The 23,295-nt window shown below is 37.5% G+C and overlaps 2 protein-coding genes across 2 annotated transcripts in view; one reads left to right on the top strand and one right to left on the bottom strand.

Moving 5' to 3' along the window:
* The window catches only part of LOC116289246 (uncharacterized), a 39,843-nt gene extending 26,807 nt beyond the window's left edge, over window positions 1-13,036 (bottom strand). The window contains exons 1-15 of the mRNA XM_089029338.1: window positions 12,643-13,036; window positions 9,128-9,167; window positions 8,497-8,645; window positions 7,743-7,812; window positions 5,837-7,064; window positions 4,834-5,034; window positions 3,973-4,192; window positions 3,700-3,785; window positions 3,141-3,254; window positions 2,871-2,957; window positions 2,690-2,779; window positions 2,112-2,168; window positions 1,910-2,044; window positions 1,418-1,496; window positions 461-612 (exon numbers count right to left, since the gene is read on the bottom strand). Of these exons, the coding sequence (XP_088885464.1) occupies window positions 461-612; window positions 1,418-1,496; window positions 1,910-2,044; window positions 2,112-2,168; window positions 2,690-2,779; window positions 2,871-2,957; window positions 3,141-3,254; window positions 3,700-3,785; window positions 3,973-4,192; window positions 4,834-5,034; window positions 5,837-7,064; window positions 7,743-7,812; window positions 8,497-8,645; window positions 9,128-9,167; window positions 12,643-12,705 (2,771 nt within the window). The 5' untranslated portion in view covers window positions 12,706-13,036. The remainder of the gene's footprint in view (window positions 1-460; window positions 613-1,417; window positions 1,497-1,909; window positions 2,045-2,111; window positions 2,169-2,689; window positions 2,780-2,870; window positions 2,958-3,140; window positions 3,255-3,699; window positions 3,786-3,972; window positions 4,193-4,833; window positions 5,035-5,836; window positions 7,065-7,742; window positions 7,813-8,496; window positions 8,646-9,127; window positions 9,168-12,642) is intronic.
* Window positions 13,037-14,231: 1,195 nt separating this feature from the next.
* LOC116289234 (steroid 17-alpha-hydroxylase/17,20 lyase) lies at window positions 14,232-18,776 on the top strand. Its single transcript, XM_031696124.2, has 2 exons — window positions 14,232-14,389; window positions 15,737-18,776. The coding sequence occupies exon 2, from the start codon at window positions 15,747-15,749 to the stop codon at window positions 17,244-17,246; it is 1,500 nt and encodes a 499-aa protein (XP_031551984.1). The 5' UTR covers window positions 14,232-14,389; window positions 15,737-15,746; the 3' UTR covers window positions 17,247-18,776.
* The last annotated feature ends 4,519 nt before the right edge of the window (window positions 18,777-23,295 follow it).

The raw sequence follows: 23,295 nt of genomic DNA, 5'->3' as shown, positions 1-23,295 counted from the left end.
TCTTTTTCATAATCATCATCACCAGCATCACCATCATCATCACCATTAGTATAATCACCATCATAATCATCACCATCATATTCACAATATTATCATCATCACTATCATCATCATCATCATCACCATTAGTATAATCACCATCATAATCATCACCATCATATTCACAATTATTATCATCATCACTATCATCATCATCATCACCACCATCACCATCATATTCACCATTATCATCATCATCAGCATCATCATCAGCATCGTCATGACCATCAATCGCCATCTTCATCATTTATCATCATCTTCATCAACACTTATAAGAACAACAGTATAAATATGACAAACTACTTTAAGATTACAAGAAATGGTGTAGGAAGTATTCGACTAGGAAAACTGCCTCTTTAGATATTGATGCACCATCCCACCCTCTGAATGCTATAAGAACTGCATGAATTTCCCGACTAACCTCAACGACTTCTTCATTATAGTGTGTTCCCGCCAAGTTTTCATCATCTTCGTGAGAAGCAACTTTTGCAAGATACCCACAAAAGCGTTACGTCTTTCTCGTTGTGATCTTGTTACCTCCAGCAGCTTGCGGAAGAAACGTCTTTTCTTGCCCTAACGAAAAACGAATGATGGCTTGATAAAGTGACGCTTCTCGTTTATAGCATGAAGTTGATTCTGTACCGTTACCGTGCTCTTTGTCTTAATAAACTTTTAAGGTTCAAAATTGAATAATCCTTTGAAAGTACCTGCACCTCGCTTGAGCGCTTTGTGTTTGACCAGTGAACCAATGTATGGAAAAAGGTGAATTGATGGTTTTCAACCATTCCAAAGAGAATTAAATAACAAAAGAAACGGCGGCCATGTTGGAGGATATAACAAAAGAATTCATTGACGATTCGTTTGTTAAGTTCCTCCAACATGGCCGACATGAAAACCATCAATAGCTTCGTTTACTCAGGGTTAGCTTACTTTAGAGTTAGAATATCACAAATACCAACGGTAAAGTAAATAATACACAACAATACAAACAATACAAACACTTTGAAATTCCACGGACCTTCACTGGAACACATGAATATTCTACGGAAAATCCAGGGTAGCCCTGAGCAACAGAGAAATCGAAACTGGCAAGTTGAATTCACCAGGAGGCTCGCAGGTACTGACTGATTGTATATCATTTTGCAAAGATAGACCCCTCGCAGCACGTCGGAATGCAGCTCAATTTGGAAGACATAACAAATAGGTTTCTATTTCTCATGGGGTTGAAATTCTTTTGTTTTGTATTCGAAATTGAGCTGCTTTGACGTCAAATGCAAGAGGTCTATAGAGGGATGTTACGAATAACGGAGCGCAATGCTATCGTCAGCCTTCTAAACTCAAGTTAACCAGAGCCTTCGAAGCTCGTGTTGTAGTTTACCTTACGTGCCATGGCTTTGCAAAGATGGCGGTGGATGACTTTTCGTCGATATCTCAAAAACCAGAGACGATAGACTCTCCTGGAACGACATCATCAATGTGAAAATTATTTAATATATAGAAAAGGAAAACGTAGAAGAAGGTGAAGAAAGACACTTAAAGACAACGACAAAAACCTTAAAAAAACAACAGCAGCAGCAACAGCAGAAATAAAAGCATTCAAAACCTTATTTTTAGAACCACCACTTCGGACTGGACACTGCCCCGGACCACAGCGGTGAGAGGCAAGCATTAATCCACTAAACCACCCATAAACAAAAGCAGCAACAGCAACAGCAGCTACGACGAGAGCAACAAAAACAGCAGCACCAACAACAAGAAGGCAACAATAACAACAACAACATTCAAAAACGAGAAGGCAACAACCATGACAATAACAATAAGATGCCAAGAATCAAATTATAGATTTACTAAATACAATCATAACTCTTACTTCTGCAGCAACTTTCCATGGAAATCCTCTGCTTGCTTGACCATCAGTTTTCTCTTCCATTGAATGAAAGTCTGTTTTACAAGACTTTTATTGTAGTATTCCTTACACATACTCTGGAACCTCTGGTGGATAACCCTGAAATCAACCATAAAACTAATTAATAGCTCTATTTACGGCAACTGGCAATATTATTATAGCTTACTTGGCATATTCTGTCCAGTTTCTCCAGGAGTAAAAAGCTTTTACGACAATTCTTCTTCTGATGAAAGAAGTTGAAAAAGCATCAGTGCAAGAACACTAAACTACACTACGCGACACCACACTACATACAACACCAAACCACAATATACAACACCACACCACACCGTACTACACTACGCTACACTTCACTATACAACAGCACACCACACTCAGTATACGACACCACACGATACAACACAACACAACACAACACCATACTATAAAACACAACACTGCAACACACTACAGTATACGACACTTTACCATACCACACTACACCACATGAACCACACTACACCACACTACACTACACAACATACGTTATGCAAAAAAAAAAAAATTAAACACTACGTTACGCTGTTCCACACCACACTCCATATTGACTGTATTTCAAATTTTAAAACATGGATGGTCATCCATACATACATATAAACTTAACGTGTCAAACTTCTAGCATGCCACAAGTAGCACACTAATCTTTGAATGAAGTACGTTTTACAAAAGAATATCTATAATAAATACTTTATCACCGTAACATACTTGGACAAATTGCTTGCAATAGAGGACTTTCTACTGCCTTCCAACCATTGGAGGAACACACGAGTTTGGAGATTATTCTCATAGTGGATCCTGAGGGATAGAATAGGACATTTTTGAGCAACAAATATTTATGACTCCACTACTCATCACTACATGACAAATCAAAGGATGATTCTGTTACCTTGCTACTTCGTTTGTTCGTGTTTTGACGATTCGTTGAGCTGTGTAGATTCTCCAGGAATGCCAGCATTTTGTTAGGAGGGTAATTCTGTGAAAAATAAAGATATATGAAGTCGAAGTGAATGAAACGATGCGAACGGCAGGCAAGGCAAGGCAAGGCAAGGCAAGGCAAGGCAAGGCAAGGCAAGGCAAGAAAAACTACAGCAAAAAAAATCATGATTTGTGCCTGAATATTTCTATTTGCATGAGTATTGGATATATTGTTTCGTACTTGAAGTTCAGTCTCGCCACACTGTTGTTTTGCTCCACTTGATATCTCATTTTCCATTTCACGTATTTTCTAGACATGAAATGCTTGTTGGCCATGCCATCCAAGATTTTTTCCCTGTAATAAAAGAAGCAAAAAACTTACGCTATCATTTGGCGACTCTCAATTTCATCCAGCCATCCATCCACCCACCCATTCATCTTTCTATCCATCCATCCCCATTCATTCAATCTATCCATCCATCTATCCATTTACCCACCCATCCGTCCACCCACCCACCCACCTATTCCTCCATCCATTTATTCCCATCCATCCATCCATCCACCCATCCATCTATTCATTCACCAATCCACCCACCCATCCATCCATCCATCTATCCATCCACCCATCCATTCACCCACCCACCCATCCGTCCGTCCGTCCGTCCATCCACCCATCCATTCCCATTCATTCAATCCACCCACCTTTTCATCCACCCACCCACCTATTCACCCACCCACCCATCCGTCCGTCCATCCATCCGTCCATTCATCCACCCATCCATTTCCACGTTGTTTTATACCTGTTTCCTTCCAGTTGGAACACCCTCCACCTGTTGAATAAGGATCTCATTCTCTCACCCCTTCGCCTCATCATATGACCCTGCCACTAGAAATATAAAAAATTGTCATTTAGAAAATAATTTCTAGATATATAAATGTGGCAAAACCAAAATTCGTGGTGTTACCGAAGTAATGCGATAGATGAAAATGATAATAAAATGATTTTGGTGACAGTTTTGGAAATGAATTGAAATAAAATATAAAACAAATGCAAGAGGGCACCCATTGCTTACCTTTAGCCAATACTTCGCCATCAGCCGTCCATTAATCTTAGTCTCCACATCCCTTCTAGCTTGGCTGTTAACATGAGTAGCAAACTTAAGCCCTCTCAGTCCAGTCTCCAACATGTGTCGACGATAAGTGTCATCTGCCTTCGTCTCTTGTATATGTCTTAGTTCTTTCCAAGCAGACAAGTGCTTATGAAGAGTAACTCCGCGCCAGAATTCAACCGCTCTGTTAATGAATAGTACAAGTCATAGCAGGTCATGGTTGCGTCAAGGATAACATCTTTAAGTTCTCACTCATCTATGGTGTCTCAGGTTTGATTCCTAGACTCAGAATCTTATCTAATGCGTTTACCACTCCTGGGTGGAGGCCTTAATGCCTAACAGGCCTTGCGATCCAATTGATAAAGGCAGCCGGTTAGCAAGGCACTGAAGATGGTCGTTAACAGCGTCTTCAGTGGATCTTTTACGTCCGCCTTATACAGGGGTATATAGTGAGGACAGACGGGGCCTACAGTTTTAAGTCCTTGTCCGAGAAGACTTGAAGGTCTAACCATTTGCAGATGTAATTACAAAGGCAGCACCTTCTCAGTTATTTTAAGACCCCGAGTGTTGGTCCGGCCGAGGCTTGAACCACGACCTTCTTACCAACTGAGCTAACAGGGTGGTGGTGAGAATTACATGTGAGCAGAAATTGCTACACCTCTACCTTGATTCGAGGGTTTTTCTCCGGGTTACTCCCCCCTACAAAACCTAACAAGCTAAATTTCAATACCATCTGTCAGTAGCCCTTCCCTGACTCAGGTCACCCCCAAGGTTCTTTCCTGGTTCCATAAATTGTGAAAGACTAAATATTTGTATCAAACATACTTGTTCATCTTATTATCGCTCTCCATTCTTTCAAGCCTCCTTAGACGTGCCCTTTGATGCCAGCGTCGAAAAAGTCTTGCCTTTAACAAGAGTTGTTGATAAAGTGCAGGAGTGGTGGTTTGTTCAGCTTCGAGGACCTTCATGGCCCAGACAGCCGACGAAATACGACGTGACGTATCAACAGAAAATGAATTTACAAGGCTACGAGAAATAGGAAGATAAAAATAAAATGAAAATGTTGCAGCTACACGAGATGATTTTGCGCGTAATATGTCGTTTATCACACGCTCACACGACTTGTGTCTTCCAGTTCGTTGCAGAAGAAGTTTCAAAATTGGGGTATCTTCTACCTTTTACTTTTTAAGACTCGCCACGCTTTTCTACGTCATTTTTTTACGTGACACCCCTGTCCCCTGCAATATTTTTTTCACGAGGCAAGTTGCACATTAAAAAAAACTTGCTACAGTGAAATAACTTGTCACTCTTATCCATAGTAGGAAATAGTAATGATAAAAGGGTAAATTATACACCGTGGAAAGATGAAAAAACTTACTGACGTTTCGGACGCAAGTCCTTCGTACGTCAGTAAGTTTTTTTATCTTTTCACGGTGTATAATTTACCCTTTTCTCATTACTGTTTCATTAGAAACGCCGACGCAGCTCACACTAGTTTTTAGCTAGTTATCTCTTCATAGTAGGAAATATAGTTCTCGCATTGTTTGACCACTGTGATTGAGTAGAGTTGTTTGTTGGTTCTCTCCTGTGCTTCGAGGGTTTTTCTCCGGATTCACCGGTTATCGTCCCTCCGTAAAAATCAACATTAAAATCAACATTCTAAATTCGAATTCGATCTAGCGCCGAGTACTATATTCATGAAGCCTATAGCTCAGGAGCCCGAACAATGATTCCATGCATTATCGATGTGAAAAAATTTTCTTAAGGCTGTGACATCTAGTTAAAAAAGGCGGGAAAACGTGGCCTGCCTGTGTTTCAGGATTCCTACCTTACGTGGTTCGGCAGTGTGGGATCACGTTTGCCATTATTCAACGAATGAAAACTCTGTTTGCTTGGAGGTCCCTGTTGCTTGTTCCTTCTTGTTGCATCCATTCCATTATTCAGAACCAGCTCATTATTATACCTTGTTTCTTGTAACTTGTACATGTTTGTCTGTTTATCTTTCTCAAAACTCGCGCCTCCATTGAGGTTAGACTGAAGGTTTCTCGATGGAGTCTGTACGAGATGCTTTCCGAAAACCATCCCTGTTTCTTCGAATAACGACATTGCTGGTACAGAGCTATTGTTTTGGTGCAAGTACAAAGACTTGGAGGTATTAACTTTACTCGCGTCTCTTGTGGGAGGAGATTGAGGATGGTAGATTGATGAACTTAACTGTGAGGAAGCAGTCGTGTAAGGCAATGATGAAGACATCTTGTCATAGGAATACAGTGAGCCATTAGAGTCAACCACGTTGCTCTGTACATGGTATGGCTTAATGGCAGATGATGTAGAATTAGAGGATAATCTAGTACTATGTAGTCTTCTACGAAACTCGCTTTCCCTGGGTGCCTGACCAAGGCCATGGCCACCATTCAGATGTTTCTCTGATACGCCGTTTTTAGAAAAAGAGACTGTTTTAGCATCCAAGTGTTCCCTCTTAAAGCTATTGTCCCGTGAAGAATAGTTGCCCCTATAATCAACCCCTATAGCACTTTGTACCAAACCTCGTGGTGTCTCAACAAGACATGACTTAAGACTCCTAGGGCTCTCAATGTCAGACGCAAAACCAGAGGAACTTCTAGCCAAGGTGTCATCACTTTCTGGTGAACATGATGGTGATGCAGTCGGAGGACTTCTCGTCCTGTCAATCAAGTCTGGTGACACAGCAACTAGAGGTACATATTCTTGTACCATTTCTGTATTTTGTTGTCCATCTTTTGCACTGTAATTACCATGTCTACCATTGTGGTACTGTGTTTGACTGTCCTGTCCTGTACCATTTTGCCTACTACCATTTTCTAAAGGTTGACTGTACCCTGTATTATTCATAGTACTGTATGGGTTAAACTGGTTGTAATAAGGTCTGTAGTACTGTTGAAGAGGTTTCTGTTCACTAGTCAGAGGGTCTGGCTGGGGATATTTAGACAGGCCTGATATCGGCCTCCTGCCATCTGATCGTCTGGAAGTTGATTCTCCTTGAAATCTGTGTTCTGGGAAGGCGTGAGCATGAAAAGCTGGAAAAGAGAATATGAGTATTCATTTAAAGTCCTTCATTTGTACCATCACAAATTTTACCATGGCAGTTCACTCCATCATCATGACACACTAAGAAAATAAATAATGTAGATATAGATAAATAGAAACTACAGCTTCAGCCGAGTTTTGTCCGAATTTTGTCTGTTTGTCTGAATAGACCAAACAAACAGCTCGAATTGGCTAGAAATTCAAACTCAAAGATGGAACCAAACAGAATCTTTGTGGAACAGATTTTTGTGAAAGAGAAAACTTTAGTCAGGATTTGCTGCTTGTGATTTGATCGAATCACTGCAATAAAGAAAGGTGCGAACAAATTGCGAGCAGATCGCGGGCAATTGGTGTGATCAGTCCGCGATCTGCTCGTGATCAAATGTTTCCATGTTTCTGGGCTGTACTGTATATTTGAAAAAAATAAAAAAAGTATGCAAGAATTTCCATGAGGAAGTGATCAACTCCTCACTAATTTGAATCTAACAAATTGTGTTTGATTTGATGCAAAAATAAATAAAAACTATTATGGATACAACTCAGAGAAGTGAATCTTATCCTCAAGACAATGACACGTGGTCTGAAATGGGAAAACATTACGCCCAAGCTATAGAGGTCTATTGGCCTGTGCTGACATACTCTGCCATGATGTTCTCTCCTCAACTTACATTCAGAATGGTATGGTGGTACAACTACACCTACAGTTGAGCTAGGACCAAGTGAAGTCTTCTTAGGATTCTGAAAATAAAATGAATGAGTGTGTGAATAACGAAGGGAAGGAAGGTAGGAAGAAAGGAAGGTAGGTAGGTAGGTAGGAAGGAAGGAAGTTAGGGAAGGAAGGAAGGAAGGTAAGAAGGTAAGAAGGAAGACAAATAGGTAGGTAGGTAGGTAGGTAGGTAGGTAGGTAGGTAGGTAGGTAGGTAGGTAGGTAGGTAGGAAGGTAGGTAAGTAGGTAGGTAGGTAGGTAGGTAGGAAGGTAGGAAGGTAGAAAAGAAAGGAATGTAAGAAGAAAGGAAGGTAGGTAGGCAAGAAGGAAGGCAGGAAGGAAGGATGGAAAGAAGGAAGGAAGGAAAGTGGGAAGGAAGGAAGGAAGGAAGAAGAAGGAAGGAAGGAAGAAGAAGGAAGGAAGAAGGAAGGAAGGAAGGAAGGAAGGAAGGAAGGAAGGAAGGAAGGAAGGAAGGAAGGAAGGAAGGAAGGAAGGAAACAAGGAAGAAAGGAAGGTAAGAAGGAAGGTAGGAAGGAAAGTGAGTGGGAAGGAAGCAAGGAAGGAAGGAAGGAAGGAAGGAAGGAAGGAAGCAAGGAAGGAAGCAAGGAAGCAAGGAAGGATACAAGGAAGGAAGGAAGCAAGGAAGGAAGAAAGTAGCATAAGAGGAATGATGGCAAGAAGGAAGGAAAAATGGCTAAAACCAATAGCAAACACACCTTTGCAAACCATGATGGAAAATCGTAGAAAGAGGTATCAGAAAAATCAGAATCAACCAAACTATCCAGACTTGACTTGCGGCTAGCAGGGTTTGTAGTATCAATACTTGGGGGTGGTCTAGTGACAGAAGATGTGCGCAATGTTGGACCTGAAAGTATATAATTATAATATCAAATACAATTAGAATATACGCTGAGGCATGTTGGGTTTAGTAGTGGAAAGAAATAAAAACAAACTGGAAATAACTGCTCTAGAATCAAGGAAGAGATTCAACATATTCTGATCAAATGTAATGATAATAATAAATAATAATAATGGGATTAACAGTGGATCCCACAGAGTGGCTCTTCTTCCACTGGATTCCAATTGGAATTTAGAAGTTGTTTTTTGCAAAGTGAGGAAAGCGGAGAACCTGGAAAACCCTTGAAGCACAGGAGAGAACCAACAAACAACTCAACTCACATACAACACCTAGCTCGTCGGGACTCGAACCCGGGTTGTATTGGTGAGAGGCGAGTGCTTTCACTGCTAGGCCCACCCATGCAAATGTGATGCCGAGTCCCCAGAGGTAAGAGGAGAGTATTGATAAAAAACCATTCTCTTCTTTAATTAACCCTAGCTTTCTCTTACCTAATGGTCTGCGAGGATTCTGTGCTGTCCAATTTCCATACTATGAATATAAGAAATATAGATTGTAATACGTAAGAAAAATTCATTACATGTTTTGTTGTGTTGTTGTCTTATAAAACAATAAATAATTCAATAAAAAAGGAAAGCTTTTTTTTAGAAAGCACTTGTGTCTTAAGCCTTCATTTGTCAAAACTTTAGTTAGAAATAAGTTGAATATAGATCTATAGAATGAAAAATATTATTCATCATGGAATTGTAATCATAAGCTATATCTATTCATTTGTCTCACTTATTGAGGGTCATTCGTAAATGGATTGTGATGTTTCAACTACAAAATGCTAGTCTTCTATATAACAGACACGCCATCTATGCTAGTCTACACCATCACCTGATAAAGACTAGCAGTTTGAAGTCAAGATGTCATCGTCCCTTTACCAATGACCCTCAATGAGTGAGACAAATGAATTTACGTATCATTATTTTATTATATAGAATATACAAGCATGTAAATTCACTGAATTTCATCACATGAGTAATGGTGTATTGTTAGCATATATTACTCTCCCTCTCAAAAGTTTACCAGAACAGAGAAGCAAATCCAGTAGAAGTTTGAAAAGACAAAGTTCACAATAGCAACAGCCCTAAAACTTTAATACAGATGCTCAGAAAATAAATAACTACAGTGATTTTTGTGGTATTGGTTGTACGTGTTCTACTGAAGACTTTTCGATCATGAAGCTCTCAATTACCCTATGCGATAAACCCAAGGTTTTATCACAGAGACACAAACTACCAAGCTACATATTAAACTATATGTACAACATGATATTACTATTTCTGTGTGTGTATATATATATATTGACAATCAAACTACTAGATATATCAAAAATAAGCTTCACTAAAAGAGAAACCTCTATAAAGTTCCCAAAAAGGTAATAATCTGTTGTAGATAACAACAAAAACTTGAAAGCTTGGTTGTAAAAATGATTATTTGGTAGTTGTTAATTGTGTTAATTACTAAACTCCTCTTCAAAAGCACACTAGATACTCACTAAATTGCTATCAGAAATCATAGCTAAGAATTGGTAATCTGTCTTACATTTGTAGCACTACTAAAATCAATGTATTTAGACTAACAAGAGAGAGTACTTTGGACTGTTGACTATAAATTGTGTCACAAATGTGTTATCTTATCTGAAAGAATAAGTACATGAATTGTAACATACCAGATTAGAATCAAATTCCTCAAAGGAAATGTCCAGCAAAGATATGGTTATCCAAATTCACTTCACTATAAATATAGTTTCAAAAGATCTTGAAAATTTTACAGGATGTAGAATTGAAGTGACTAGACTCGGATACTAAAGATCATCAACAAAACCAGCTTGCAGGAGATAAAAACTGTCAATTTTGACAAGATAACAATAGACTTGTCAAAATACTAAGTGTTAGGAACATAGCAACAGCATTAAAGATAGAAACACATGGGATTTACAACAAAAACTCTTACAGAACTGACAACCAAACCAAAATATGTTACATTTTAAAAGCCTTATTGCTATCAAAAGATAGATTAAAATTTTTAAGAAAAAAGGTAACACTTTTGTGAGATTTTAGGTACATTTATTGTCCTGAACAATTTGTTAATTTGAGAGTGAGTTGCTAATCATTATCCAGAAATTCCTGTATCACCAATAAACACATGATGGATAGAATTTCATTTAAGGAGTCATTTTTAAACCATTGTCACACAATCTGGCATATTCAAGGGTCAAATTTCAGAAAGGTTTTTAATTTTTAAAGTAGGAAGCCTAAGATTTATGACATATTTCCATCTTCAAAATAAAATGCTATAGTTAAAAGAATTACAGAAAGTAAAAAATATAAAAAGTTGTAACTCTCATTATCCTTAAAAATAATTATGCATCTTGTTTGAAATATATATTTTTAATTTCTTGTATCTCCATATATTGCACTTTATATTAATTTAAAAGTGCAAAATGATTTTTAAAATCAAATTTCACTCTCAAGAGACAATTTCCATTAAGAAAACTTTCTATAAGTGTTTTTAATATTTAGAATACTATAATATGACATAAAATATTTCAAAAACTATATTTTTAAATTGAATCACAACCAAGTACTACTATATCACCTAGGTTTCTGTATTTTGATTTGATATAAGTCCTGTTTATTTAAGAGAGTTGCATTACAATTATTACAACAAAGAAAAATAAAACACCCAGTTGGGCGGCGAACATAAGGCAATTAAGAGAAAAAAAGAAGTATTTCTTGGGTCAATTTCTTAAAAAACATAAGGTAATCTTAATAACCTATCAATTTTGTTTCCTCAGAAGATGGATTCTTAATAATGTTTATTTTATTTCTATCGCACGTTGATCTCCAGCTTGACATATATTGCTCATTAAGAATATTTTTTTCAAAAAGAAAATATTTTCAAGAAAATAAGGATTTGTAGGAATACACTGTTGTCAACCAAAAAAATGGGATATAAAAGACAATTGAAAAATTAGAAAAATGAGATCAAAACTCCCAAGAGAAAATCACAGATGTGGATTTCTTTAACCAACAATGACATGATAAAATAAAGTAAACATTAACTTTAAAAATCATTTTGGCTATTCTTTCATGGAAAGTAATTATTGTTGCAGGTTCGGTCAATCATTCCAATAATTATAAATTTTTTGCAGGTAAGATTAATACTGTATTTCACTTAAATTAATTTTCAAATAAGGTATCTGTTACTATAGGATGTTTACTTTTTTGCTGTCATAACTCCATCAATTGCAGAGTTTTATGACAGTAAAAATATTCAAATACTACAGTACAATTTAAAGAACGTCTAAAAAGACTTATGAAAAAGATAATTAGAAAAAATTTCTCCTTCATGGTCAAAAAAATTTGATAGAATCCAATCTTTTTTCATACTTCTGATCAAGATTATAACAGAAATTATCTCCTTAATAATTTAGAGTGAAAATTTTTATTAAGGATTTTAAAATAATTAGCCGTGCAATATAAATGAAAGATATAAATGAAAGAAACATTGATAGCCGTGGATATACTCAGAGTATAGCTTTATAAAGCAATATAAATGAAAGATATAAATGAAAGAAACATTGATAGCCGTGGATATACTCAGAGTATAGCTTTATTTAGGTGGGCGCGAATAATAATATCATATATTTCTTTTCTTTGGTATAAAATTAAGCGATTCTTGAATCTCCTGATGGGATAACAGAGTTATTTAAAAAATATAGTTAAAATAGACGTAAATAACAGCTAAAATCGAGAAAGCCCTAATCATGTGTTGTGAGAACCTTACTTTGTAAATCAATGCAAGAAAACTTTATAACAATAAATTATTAACGCTTTCTTAATAACCCCCTACCTAACCCACTTGTTGATAAAAGAAACCTTTCGTTTATAAATAAAAAAAACTTCAAAGAAACAGAGAAAACCAAACAACCCACAAATTCTAAGACTTCACTCACCTTTGCCTTCACATTCCATCGTCTAACTTCTTTTTGAGCTTGATATTTCGATGGTTGAGCCATAGATTTTATTTTAAGCTTCCTTGCCGGAGTTATAAATTGATGGTGAATAAGGCTTTTGTTCGTAGATTTTTTTAAAATACCAGTGACTTGATCTTGTTGAGGATTTCATTTCTGATCGTAGTTTTGCCAGATAAGCTTATGTTTATGTTTCAGGAAAACGTTATAATTTTTTGTAGTATAGAATGAGAAGTATAGGATAAATTGTGACGAATTAGAAGAGAAGAACTGTTCAGTGTCCTATAATAATCTCAGCTGGCTTTGTTCAATCCATTGATATTCCTAAATATCCAATCATTATGAGCAGTTTGCTCTAAAACATGGCGTCGGTTTGTTTGCAAAGCCCGCGCTTTGACAAAAAACCATGTGAGTGGATCAAAGAGATTGCCCTAGTGACATTAGGACTTTATCCTCCCCTCCCCTGCGTCCAAAATAAAATACCAATAAATTAATAAAAGCTCAATGAAAATTGATGACACTTTGAAAAAGAAAATTTTAAAAATTTGATTTTATGGAAAAAAATATTTAAATCAAAGAAAGAATTCCTTTTAGTTGGAATAAAAAAATACAAAAAAAAAAAAAAAAATCAAAATATACTGACCACCTAGGAAAGAGATAAAAAGAAAAAAAGCTAAAAGAGAAAGTCTGGCCTCAGATTACCATACAATCCCTCAGACGAAGGAAGAAGCAATCGGCTGATCACAAATGGCAAGTCATCACCAGCGGTAGACTTAGCATGTTTGCTCCTTTAGTGTTATTATACAAGGAAATTGGACTACCAGTGGAACGTGTGGGACTGCTACTACTCTTCTGCGCATGCTTAATCAACAATGGTGATTTTTACAAGAACGAAAGGTTCGAGGAGCTTCGAGGAGCGTAAAAGCAATGCGCAAGCACAGAAGCAACTAAAAAGAAACAAAATGCAGGACGATAAAATGTCAAAAGCGAAATTTTTTTATGACAAAACGCTGGAGAACAAAGTCGCTTGAGACGAAATGTCAAAATGTCTTGTGACAAAATAACGAGAGGAAATTGATCAAAAAGACAAACTCACTTTGTAATATGGTCCTAAATCACTTTGACTTTTGAACTTTTGACTTTTTTGACTTTGACTTTTTTATTGCCGCTCTCGAGCTCGGCCACCGTACAATCCCGGTTTGGAAACGCTCCAATTATTTAGAAGAAGGGGGATACGAGGTAATAAAAACCAACGACTAAGATAGACAAAAAAGTTCCATGCACATCTATAGCGTACGATTTTATTACAAATAAAGATCTAAATGATTCATTAATATCGAATTTTCGCAATATAAATACAGACGAAAACTGAGATTGGTCTACCTGTGCCGGAAGGAGCTTATACTAGTGATGTAAGGAAATTTGTGTAAGCTATAGCAGACTAGCATTTTGTTTTGTTTTTAAAACGTCATTCAATAAATGTCATTTTCAACGTCATGCGAAATTCTTCGTTGCCATGGCCTCAACAAATATGACGTCACCAAAACAAATGGTCACGGTGTGACGCACCATTTGTGACGGTTGAACAGACTAAACCACTCGGTGAAAGCATTATGCAAGCACTGATTGCTATATAGGCGTACCGTATCTAATAATTATTTCCAAGCTCGCCTATCTTCGGTTTGGACTTGCTACTCTCGAATATTATATTGCTAGCTCAGGCAAATACGTAAGTATTGGGAAGTACTGATAGAACCTAGGGCCGGTTCAACTTCACAGGATCTTAAATTACTACACTACAATACTGTACAAGATACTTCTAACCTATTCACATGACTATATACTTCATATGACTAGCTAGCTAGGTCAACATCTTTAACATTCTACCAGCATTATATATATATATATATATTATTATTATGATGATGATGATCTTAGAGTCACGGCACTTAAAACAAAGTCGAAGCAGCTTTATATTCCTGATATTGCCATGCATACGAAAATCGGACATCACAAATCTTATCACGATACACCTATCTATGTTTGACTTATGAGGCTAATTACACATGCAGTTCTGAATTCTACTATCGCTTTAACTAAGCCTCATTACAGTTCTGAGGTTCTTTATTAAACTTAACTGATGAGGTCAATACCGATGTACAACTAGCATATTTTCTAGCTCTGCTTTAATCCAATTGTGATGTTTTTGTTGTTTAATGATGCATGTCTTTTGTGACATTATTTGCGCTTATGAGTATTGTTTGCATTTTCAAATGACCGACTGCTTACTGACTGACTGACCGACCGACCGAATATTTCTGTTTTATTTCTTTTGGTCATTTCATTTCTCAAAGAAATAAGATTGGACAAGAATTTTGCATTATTTCACTGTGAAATCACTGCTTCTTGTTTATGTGGGGGATAGAATCGCCAAATCCAATAGAAAATTCAACAAAATTTGCTCCTAGCGAAACGGATAGAGGATACTACATGGGCGCGCGTAGATACGAATTTTATCTTCGAGTGTTCAATTGATATCTCACGAGTGAGCACAGCGAACGAGTGAGATATCTAAATTGAACACGAGACGATAAAATTCGTATCTCCAAGCGGCCATGTAATGTTCTGTTTATTATATAGATATCGATGAAACTTAAATAAATCAAAAGCTCAAAAATTTTTTATTAAAATACGTTACTATGTCAACAGCGATATCTTCACGTGTGAAAGATATGGTATCTTCCACTGGTGAAAGATATCAAGTTTTCGACGTTAGAGAAAACCTGGTATTTCATCGATATCTATATAATAAAGTTTAATCTAAAATGGCCTGGTTTTCAGATATAATATGTGTTAATATGTACTTAAAAATATTCTGAGCGTTTGCTGGCTATTCTACTTCTCGTGGATTGATACGGGTTTTAAAACAATTTTCGGTGAATTTGCGTTGATTTGATCCCGTCCGACGACCATGATCCTTTGCGTTTAAACAATAGATTGTTTTGATGTGACGTCATAGTGAAATAGGGCAATTCTAACTTTAGCTTTTTTTTCTCGATTGTCTTTTTCAATTCAGGTCTGGCAAGATGTTGGTTGAAGTTCTTGCGTTTGTAGTTATTTTGGTTTTGCTCTATGTGGCTGTTAAATCCACCGGACGCCCCAAGGGCATGCCCCCAGGGCCAACACCGCTGCCCATAATTGGCAACTTTCTTGAAGTGATCAAGTGGACCTCCAAAAATCAAATGCAGATTGAGTTTACTAAAGCCGCCAAAAAGTATGGCAACATCTTCACCGTTGATATTCCAGGGGACCGGACAGTGGTGGTGAATTCTGCGTCCATCGCCAGAGAAGCTTGCCTTACTAAGAAGGATGATTTTGCGGGAAGGCCGTACAAGTTCACTTGGGACTACCTTACACGTGGCTCTATAGACATCGCGATAGGAGACTTCACTCCTACCTTGATTTTACAGCGTAAATTAGTTCATTCAGCTTTGCGCAACTACAACCCTCACTTGGTGGAAAATGTTGAGAAGGAAGCGGACAAGTTGTCAAAGAGGCTGAAATCTCATGCTGGGAACCCTGTGGATCCTGCGCACGACTTCTTACTCACGACAGTCAATGTTATATGTGCGATGGTCTATGGAGAGCATTATGAGATTGATGATCCAGAATTCCTGATGATACTTGACTACAACACGAAGATGTTTCGCTTACTGAGTGCTGTCCATCTGCTGAACATTTTTCCATTTTTGATTCATTTTCCGATCAAGGATTCTAAAGACATCGAGCTCGTTCGAGTCAACCGCGATCGACTTCTCGATACGAAACTCCACGAGCACAGGGAGACGTACCAGGATGGAGTTATTCGTGATTTGACTGACGCTCTCATCAAAGCCCTTCAAGAAGCCCAGAAAGAGGACAGCAAGGTCCGCGACCTTATAACAGAAAACCACGTCGTGATGACAATGACAGATGCCTTCTCTGGTGGTCTGGAAACAACCATGACGTCACTCCGCTGGTATTGTGCCTACATGGTTCTTAACCCAGATATCCAAGCCAAAGTCCATGCAGAGCTTGATGACGTAGTAGGTCGTGACGTCATGCCAAAGTGGGAAGATAAAAGCAGGCTTCCGTACCTTGAGGCGACGATTGCTGAGACTTTACGTATGTCTTGCGTCGCCGCACTCGCTGTACCACACAAGGCTAGCGTTGACTCCACACTCGCCGGGTACAAGATTCCCAAAGGCACGACTCTACTGCTCAACATATGGGCTATGCATTACGATGAAAACGAATGGAAGAGCCCCCATTTGTTTGACCCAACACGTTTCCTTGACGACGAGGGTAAATTTCTTCACGGATCAGGCACCAAGAGCTACCTTCCCTTTGGCGCTGGTCGACGAGTGTGTATAGGAGAAGCCCTGGCCAAGCAGGAGTTGTTTATCGTGATTTCAAGGCTGATGCATCAGTTCAGGATTGAGTCCCCACCAGGATGTCCACCACCAGAGAGAATTGGTTACATGGGGCTCGTACATATGCCCAAGCCTTATAAGATATGCTTCAAAGAGCGCGTCTTGAAAAACTAATGTCAACGTATACTTTAGGCCGGTTCGGACGGTTCGATTTTCGCCTACAACTATCGTATACAACACGCTCGCGTCTGTCGTAGGCGAGTTGTAGGCTTGATTTACACTCTACGACTCGAGTTGTAGGATGGCGCGAGCGTGTTGTATACCATAGTTGTAGGCGAAAATCGTACCGTCTAAACCGGCCTTTACACGCATAACTTGTGCGCAAAAATGAGGTTCTTTTTTAGTAGGAGTTCGGAAATGCAGACTTTTGAACGCAACTACTTATGATTTGATATTAAACAAGGTAAATAAACTGATAGTAAGACAAATCTGACAACCTTTTTCTGTTTTCTGTAATTTATAGTTGACGGTATACATCTTATCCAAAATATATATCAGAATTTCAATGCCAGCAAATTAAATTAAATTAGTCTGCACCTCAGTGACATAATTAACGAATAAAACAGCTTCTTCCGTGCTCCGAAGTGACGTAAGCACGAAAGAAGTGTAAAGAGTGCTTACGGTGCTTCCTTAGTGCTTTAATAGAGAGTTTTAGATTGACTTTTTTTTCTCCCCGCAAACGGCAAACGTGACCACGTTTTCATAGTTTTCCTTTATTTTACTTTACCTTTTACAAACCTTCTCACCAAGCGCAAATACTCTTTTGTTTTTCTACTACTTGGACTTTTTTGCGATTCTTTTTCAGTAATTTAAAAGAATTTTTTACTGGTCAACTGACGTTTCACGTTTGCCATGAACGTAAATCTAAAACTCTCTATTACTGAACGGAGCATGCACGGAAGAAGCTGTTTTATTTGTTTTATTATATAGTTACTATTTTTTTTTTTCGTTATTGAATTCATTTGCGCAAAAAGAAAGACTGTCGCAGGTTCTAGCTGCACTTCGCGTGCGCGGATCGCGTCAGCCCTGTGCTCCGTTCACTAATAAAGCACAGTTTTCGACCAATCAGCGAGCGCGTTCTAACCTAACTATATAATAAATCAAAATAAGTCGACAATAGGTCTGTAATTTTTTATATTACATGAGGTTTGTACATATTCCCAAGCCTTATAAGATATGTATCAAGGAACGCGTATTTAATTTGAACAAAATGCCCTGTAGGCGTTCACTGGGTCGCCTGTGACACGAGTGAAAAACGTATGCGCATGCTCTGAATCCGTATGCAAATCAGTATAATCAAAACATATGTAAATTTGACTTTCAAACATGCCTGATAAATTGGACTTCACAAAATGCCAAAACTTAGTGTCCATGCTTGAAACATAAGGCTAATTCTTTCATATCGTGTTTGTTAATACAGTATCTTGGTCTGACAAAAGTATACTCTCGAACTTTTTCGTATATTTGGAGAAAACAAACATTTATTTTCTCACTCAAACTCTTTTAAATTCTTAGAAAACGTGCTGAAATTTACGCATGCGCAAGTTTGCAATGTTTGCCAAAAGATAATGGAATTGTTGTCATCATGGTATTGCTTCTTGATAATGATATAATGGAATGGAATAAAGATAATGGAATGTTTCACAGATGGAATGATTTCTTTTAACTCGTCTAAGACGATCTTCTCCTTAAGGTGTTATCTACATAATATTAAAAATAACTGCAGGTCTGCCCTTTTGTAGGCTATGAAAAAAAATTCACACTACTTGTGAATTTGATCTTGCGCCATGACGCAATAAGATGAAATATCCCAAAGTTCTCAATTTAAAAAATTTAATTTTTTTATCTTTTTACAATCCTTTGTTATTATATTATTTACTGGGGTGGCTTTTATTTTCCTTACAATAGTACCCCGAAATCTTCACGGCACCACCCGAATGCAGTAAATGTTCTTGTCAGTAAACTTTGCTAGGAAAGATAGGAAAGCAAAGCTTTACTTTTCGCGGATCGATGTTGCTTATATGCACTGACAACGTCTGATAAAACTTATACTGGCTTATTAGCAACCGACTAAGAATAATAATAAAAATCACTAAAAAGATTTGTCTTATTGTTAAAGATTTAAGATAAAGAATGGATAAAAAAAGAAAGAAAAATCTTATGTGTATAACGTTGGATTCAAACCCACCCAAAAGAAATTTAGAAAAAAATCGATTCTACTTCGGACTTCGGACCTGACGGCGATTAAATCCTTCTGCCCTTGGGTGTACGAATTACGCAAGAAAATGTTCTAGCCGAAGCATCAGGGGAGAGACCAGCCGGCCCCCAGACCATATCGGCTAATCCCTTGCATCTCTGCCACGCACGGAATCGGTTAAAAAAATAATGTTAAAAAGTCTAGTCTATTCGGTGAATTGTTTCCACTGCTATTGTTATGCTGATTCACCTGGAGCCGTGGTCCAGTGGATAAATCGTTGTCGTTCAAGATACTGAGTCAAGCTCGTCTGGGGAGGGTTAGCACTTGGATGGGTGACCTAAACATTATACCTGCTCACACTTTTGCTCCTGTTTTTTTATTTGTTTTTGTTTTTGTTTGTTTGTTGTTGTTTTTTTAAGTAATAGAATATAGAATAGTGAAGCTTCTCCATTTTTGAGTAACCTATACCTGTCTACCCAAATCTTATCTTTTCGCGTCATCTTTAACTTTCTTGGTCAATTTATACACCCGAGTAATTCCTAGTCCTGCACTGAGCCTTGAATTTCAGCAACTAACTAAAAGAGAATATGCGCAGAATTAATTTCCGACACGTGATTCGCAGCAATAAAATTATAATAAAAAACAATATCTTTCGGGAGATTTTGGACTGAATTAAAGAATTTAGAGGGTTAGAAGAGGATTACAATCTTTAGTTTAGTCTGAAACCTTCCTCAAGATATTGTTTTTTTATTTCAGTTGAGTGGCGTTATTTGAAATGCTAGTCGGCGAAAGAAACATTGCACTTTGCGGGCTGCAATTCAAAGACAATGGTAGTTTTATATTTCTAAAAAATCAATTCAAAATATATAAGCCGCCTAAAAAGGCGGTAACGCCTCGTTAAAACACAAGTCATTAATGAAAGCCACGCGCGTCCGTTTGTTTTTCCCGCCAAAACTTTCAGTCATCCGGACACCAGAAGACGTTAACACAATTGAGGGTTCTCACATTTTCACTGCTTATTGATTTATCAATTGTTTTTTAATTTTTCGGCTTTTTGACTGAGTAGGCATTTCAGTTTTTTTAAAACTTCTCGGCCACGCTGGCTTTGCAATTGTTTCTTTAGATGACAAGCAAATTAATATCTTATTGCCCTGAAACAATTGGGCTGATCTAAGTCAGGGCGACAGTCAGGGCACAGTTTAACTCGCACCGTGAAACAACGTACCACTGAGCTGATCTAAGTCAGCACACAGTTAACACACAGTTTGAATTGAAATTTAAAAACTCTGTAATCAAGGGAAAATTACATCCAGTAAACTCTCTTCGATTTTAGGTTGTTGTTGTCGCCATTCTTGTTCTGCTTTTACACTTTTTTCTCGCGTTGGCTATGCAATAAACACCTAAAACCGCGTGGGGGAAAATCGTTTGCTGACAGCCAAGCGCTAAAGAGGTGATTAAATTAAAACCAGTGGAACCTTAGATTATAAATTGCCGCCATAATAGCTTAAAAGACTACCGTTATAGAGGAGCACCATTCAAGTCAAAGCAAAAGCCGCGCGCGCTCTTTGGGTTTTCCCGCCAATTTTAAATTTACCTGCCTGCCGCGCGCGTAATTGTTTTTCTCTGTTTTGCCGCTATTGTAAGAATTATTCGTTCATTTTCCAAGTTCATTGGCTTTGTTTAAAACAATAGCAATCGGCAATTGGTTTCTTTTGTCAAGCGGCTTTCGTATCAGTTGCGGCCTCTTAAGGGAGCTATTGTTTGTTAAGTCCTTTGTTTCAAACTGCTATAAAACGCTTGGAGAAAGACTGACTAATCATTCTATCACTAGCCAAGCTCGAGGTTAGTCACAAAGATCCGCCCTGCTGAAGAAACGTTTCCACGATGAGTAACTTGAAATTAGTCTCCAAGAGTTCGTATTTCATGATAGAAAATATTCTCCGTAGTACGCATAATCCTCAGGACGGAACGCTGACCTACGAATGTCCCTCTACTCCAAATGAAAATCAACAGATCTCTTCAAACGCTACTAGTAAGTATTTCTTATCAATTTAATTACAACCATCAATTCGTATTTATTACAAAGATACTTATCACTAATATTTTTTCCTTTTACTCTTTCGACAGGTTGTGCTTCAGAATTCAAAGTTCCTTCCAAGGCAAAAGCTACAAGAGCCTATCCCTCAGCTCCACAAAAGAAACTCCTACTAGAAGCTTTCTCCATTGAACCTTATCCAAGCAAAGAGCAGATGACCCAGATTGCAGGCTACCTTGGTTTCAATTTTGAGAAAGTCAGACGATGGTTCGAAAACCGAAGGAAAACAGAAAAGAGACGACAATCCATTAAGCTCCGTAAACTCGATGACCTGGCCAGTAACCTTTCGTCACCAAGGCAACATGTTAGTCAAGCCCAGCCTGTCCGTAGCTGCAGTTACTATGGTAACCAAGTATGTACTCCAGTTCCCTATCCTAGTGCGACGACGTGTAGAAATTATGGTCTAGTACAAAGAAGTTATATTCGTCCTATGCCTCTATATCGACGCGCAGTACAAACATGCCGAGTGGAGCCTGCATCCAAGCATATGGCACCTGCTTACGAACTGACGCATGCTTCTCAGCACCTGCCGCTGACCCAGAGGAATGCATTGCCTTCAAGTTCACTTCGACCTGTTTTATATAGTTATAAAACTCCAGTTGTATATCGATTCCAAGTTTGATAATAAATATAAGTTCTTTATAAAGATATTTATATAAAAGGTTTTGTAATTAAAATATTTTTCAAGTTAAAAAAATGGTGTGTCGCTCTAATTTTCATTACGTTAGTAGAAAAAGGTTCAAAGTAAAAAAAAGTAAAAAAAATAGGAACCCATTTGACAAAAGAAACAATGAGTTGGTCTAACGAACGAACTGATTCAACTAATTTTTTTAACGAAATAAATAAAATAAGTAAATACCTTTATTTAAGTGTCTAGCCGTTCTAGCGTTTTCGCACTAATTGGGGACACTTTTCACTCACACACACTACCACTACATTCAATAGTCTATGCACACAACGCTCAACTCACATGTTGATTTTTACGGAGGGAGGAACCCGGAGAAAACCCTCGTAGCATAGGAGAGAACGACACATCAAACAAACTCAATTCACATGTGACGACCGCAGAGCTCGAACCAGTGACCCGACGAAAGAAAATAACCAACCAAACTAAGAAATAAACTTAGCTGCAACCCCCAAAACAAAGAGATAAGCATACAAGCACCACTGCACTACAACGCTTGTATAAAATCTCCACACAACTTCTCAATTGTCAAAATTGTTTTTTAAAAAATTGGTAAACATTGGGAATAGTACCCATATGTCTCTAAATTTACTCTTATATTCTCAGTTAATTTTATTCTCATTTTATCATTTTTTCCGTGAGCCAACTATTTTGCACTTTGGTAAATTCCAAGTCGACTATTCAAACTGAGCTCGAATTTAACTTTGTAAAATTTTAAGCACTTTCTTCATTAAAAAAACTATGGCAGCTAATTAACGTCTTTTTTCGTAAAAATAAACTCAGTATCGAGAAACCTTACGTCAATTCTGTGCAGAAGATAACTATTTTTGTATTCAATCTTAGGTTACTGTTTGATTTTCTGTAACCCTCAGTTCGCAAAACTCAAAGATAATTATTATCCAATGGCTCAGAAACTATAGATTTGACTGTCAGATATCAGTCGTCTGGGTAAAAAAAAAAAAAAAAAAAAAAAAAAAAAAAAAAGAAAAAAAAACAAAACCAAAAACAAAAACAAAGAAAAAGAAAAAAAAATGCCCAAAAGCTTTTAAAAACTCAAAGGGGGATTGACTTCTGTACAAATATTGACATTAAACCAAATAAATAAAATTTAAAAAGACCTTTCAAAAAGCTAGGAAAGTAGGATTTACATGTGTTTGTTGCTCTGACACTATATTGGCTCTTGAAG

This window comes from Actinia tenebrosa, unplaced genomic scaffold, assembly GCF_029948245.1.
Source record: "Actinia tenebrosa isolate PJP-AT-01 unplaced genomic scaffold, QUT_ActTen_1.0 PGA_scaffold14__42_contigs__length_11649687, whole genome shotgun sequence".
Lineage (NCBI taxonomy): Eukaryota > Metazoa > Cnidaria > Anthozoa > Actiniaria > Actiniidae > Actinia > Actinia tenebrosa.
The sequence above is the reverse complement of the archived record's forward strand: the minus strand, read 5'-3'. Positions and strand labels throughout refer to the sequence as shown.

What these genes read in the sequence shown, in the direction of transcription:
- LOC116289234 (XM_031696124.2), top strand. Translation starts at nt 15,747, where the DNA reads ATGTTGGTTGAAGTTCTTGCGTTTGTAGTTATTTTGGTTTTGCTCTAT.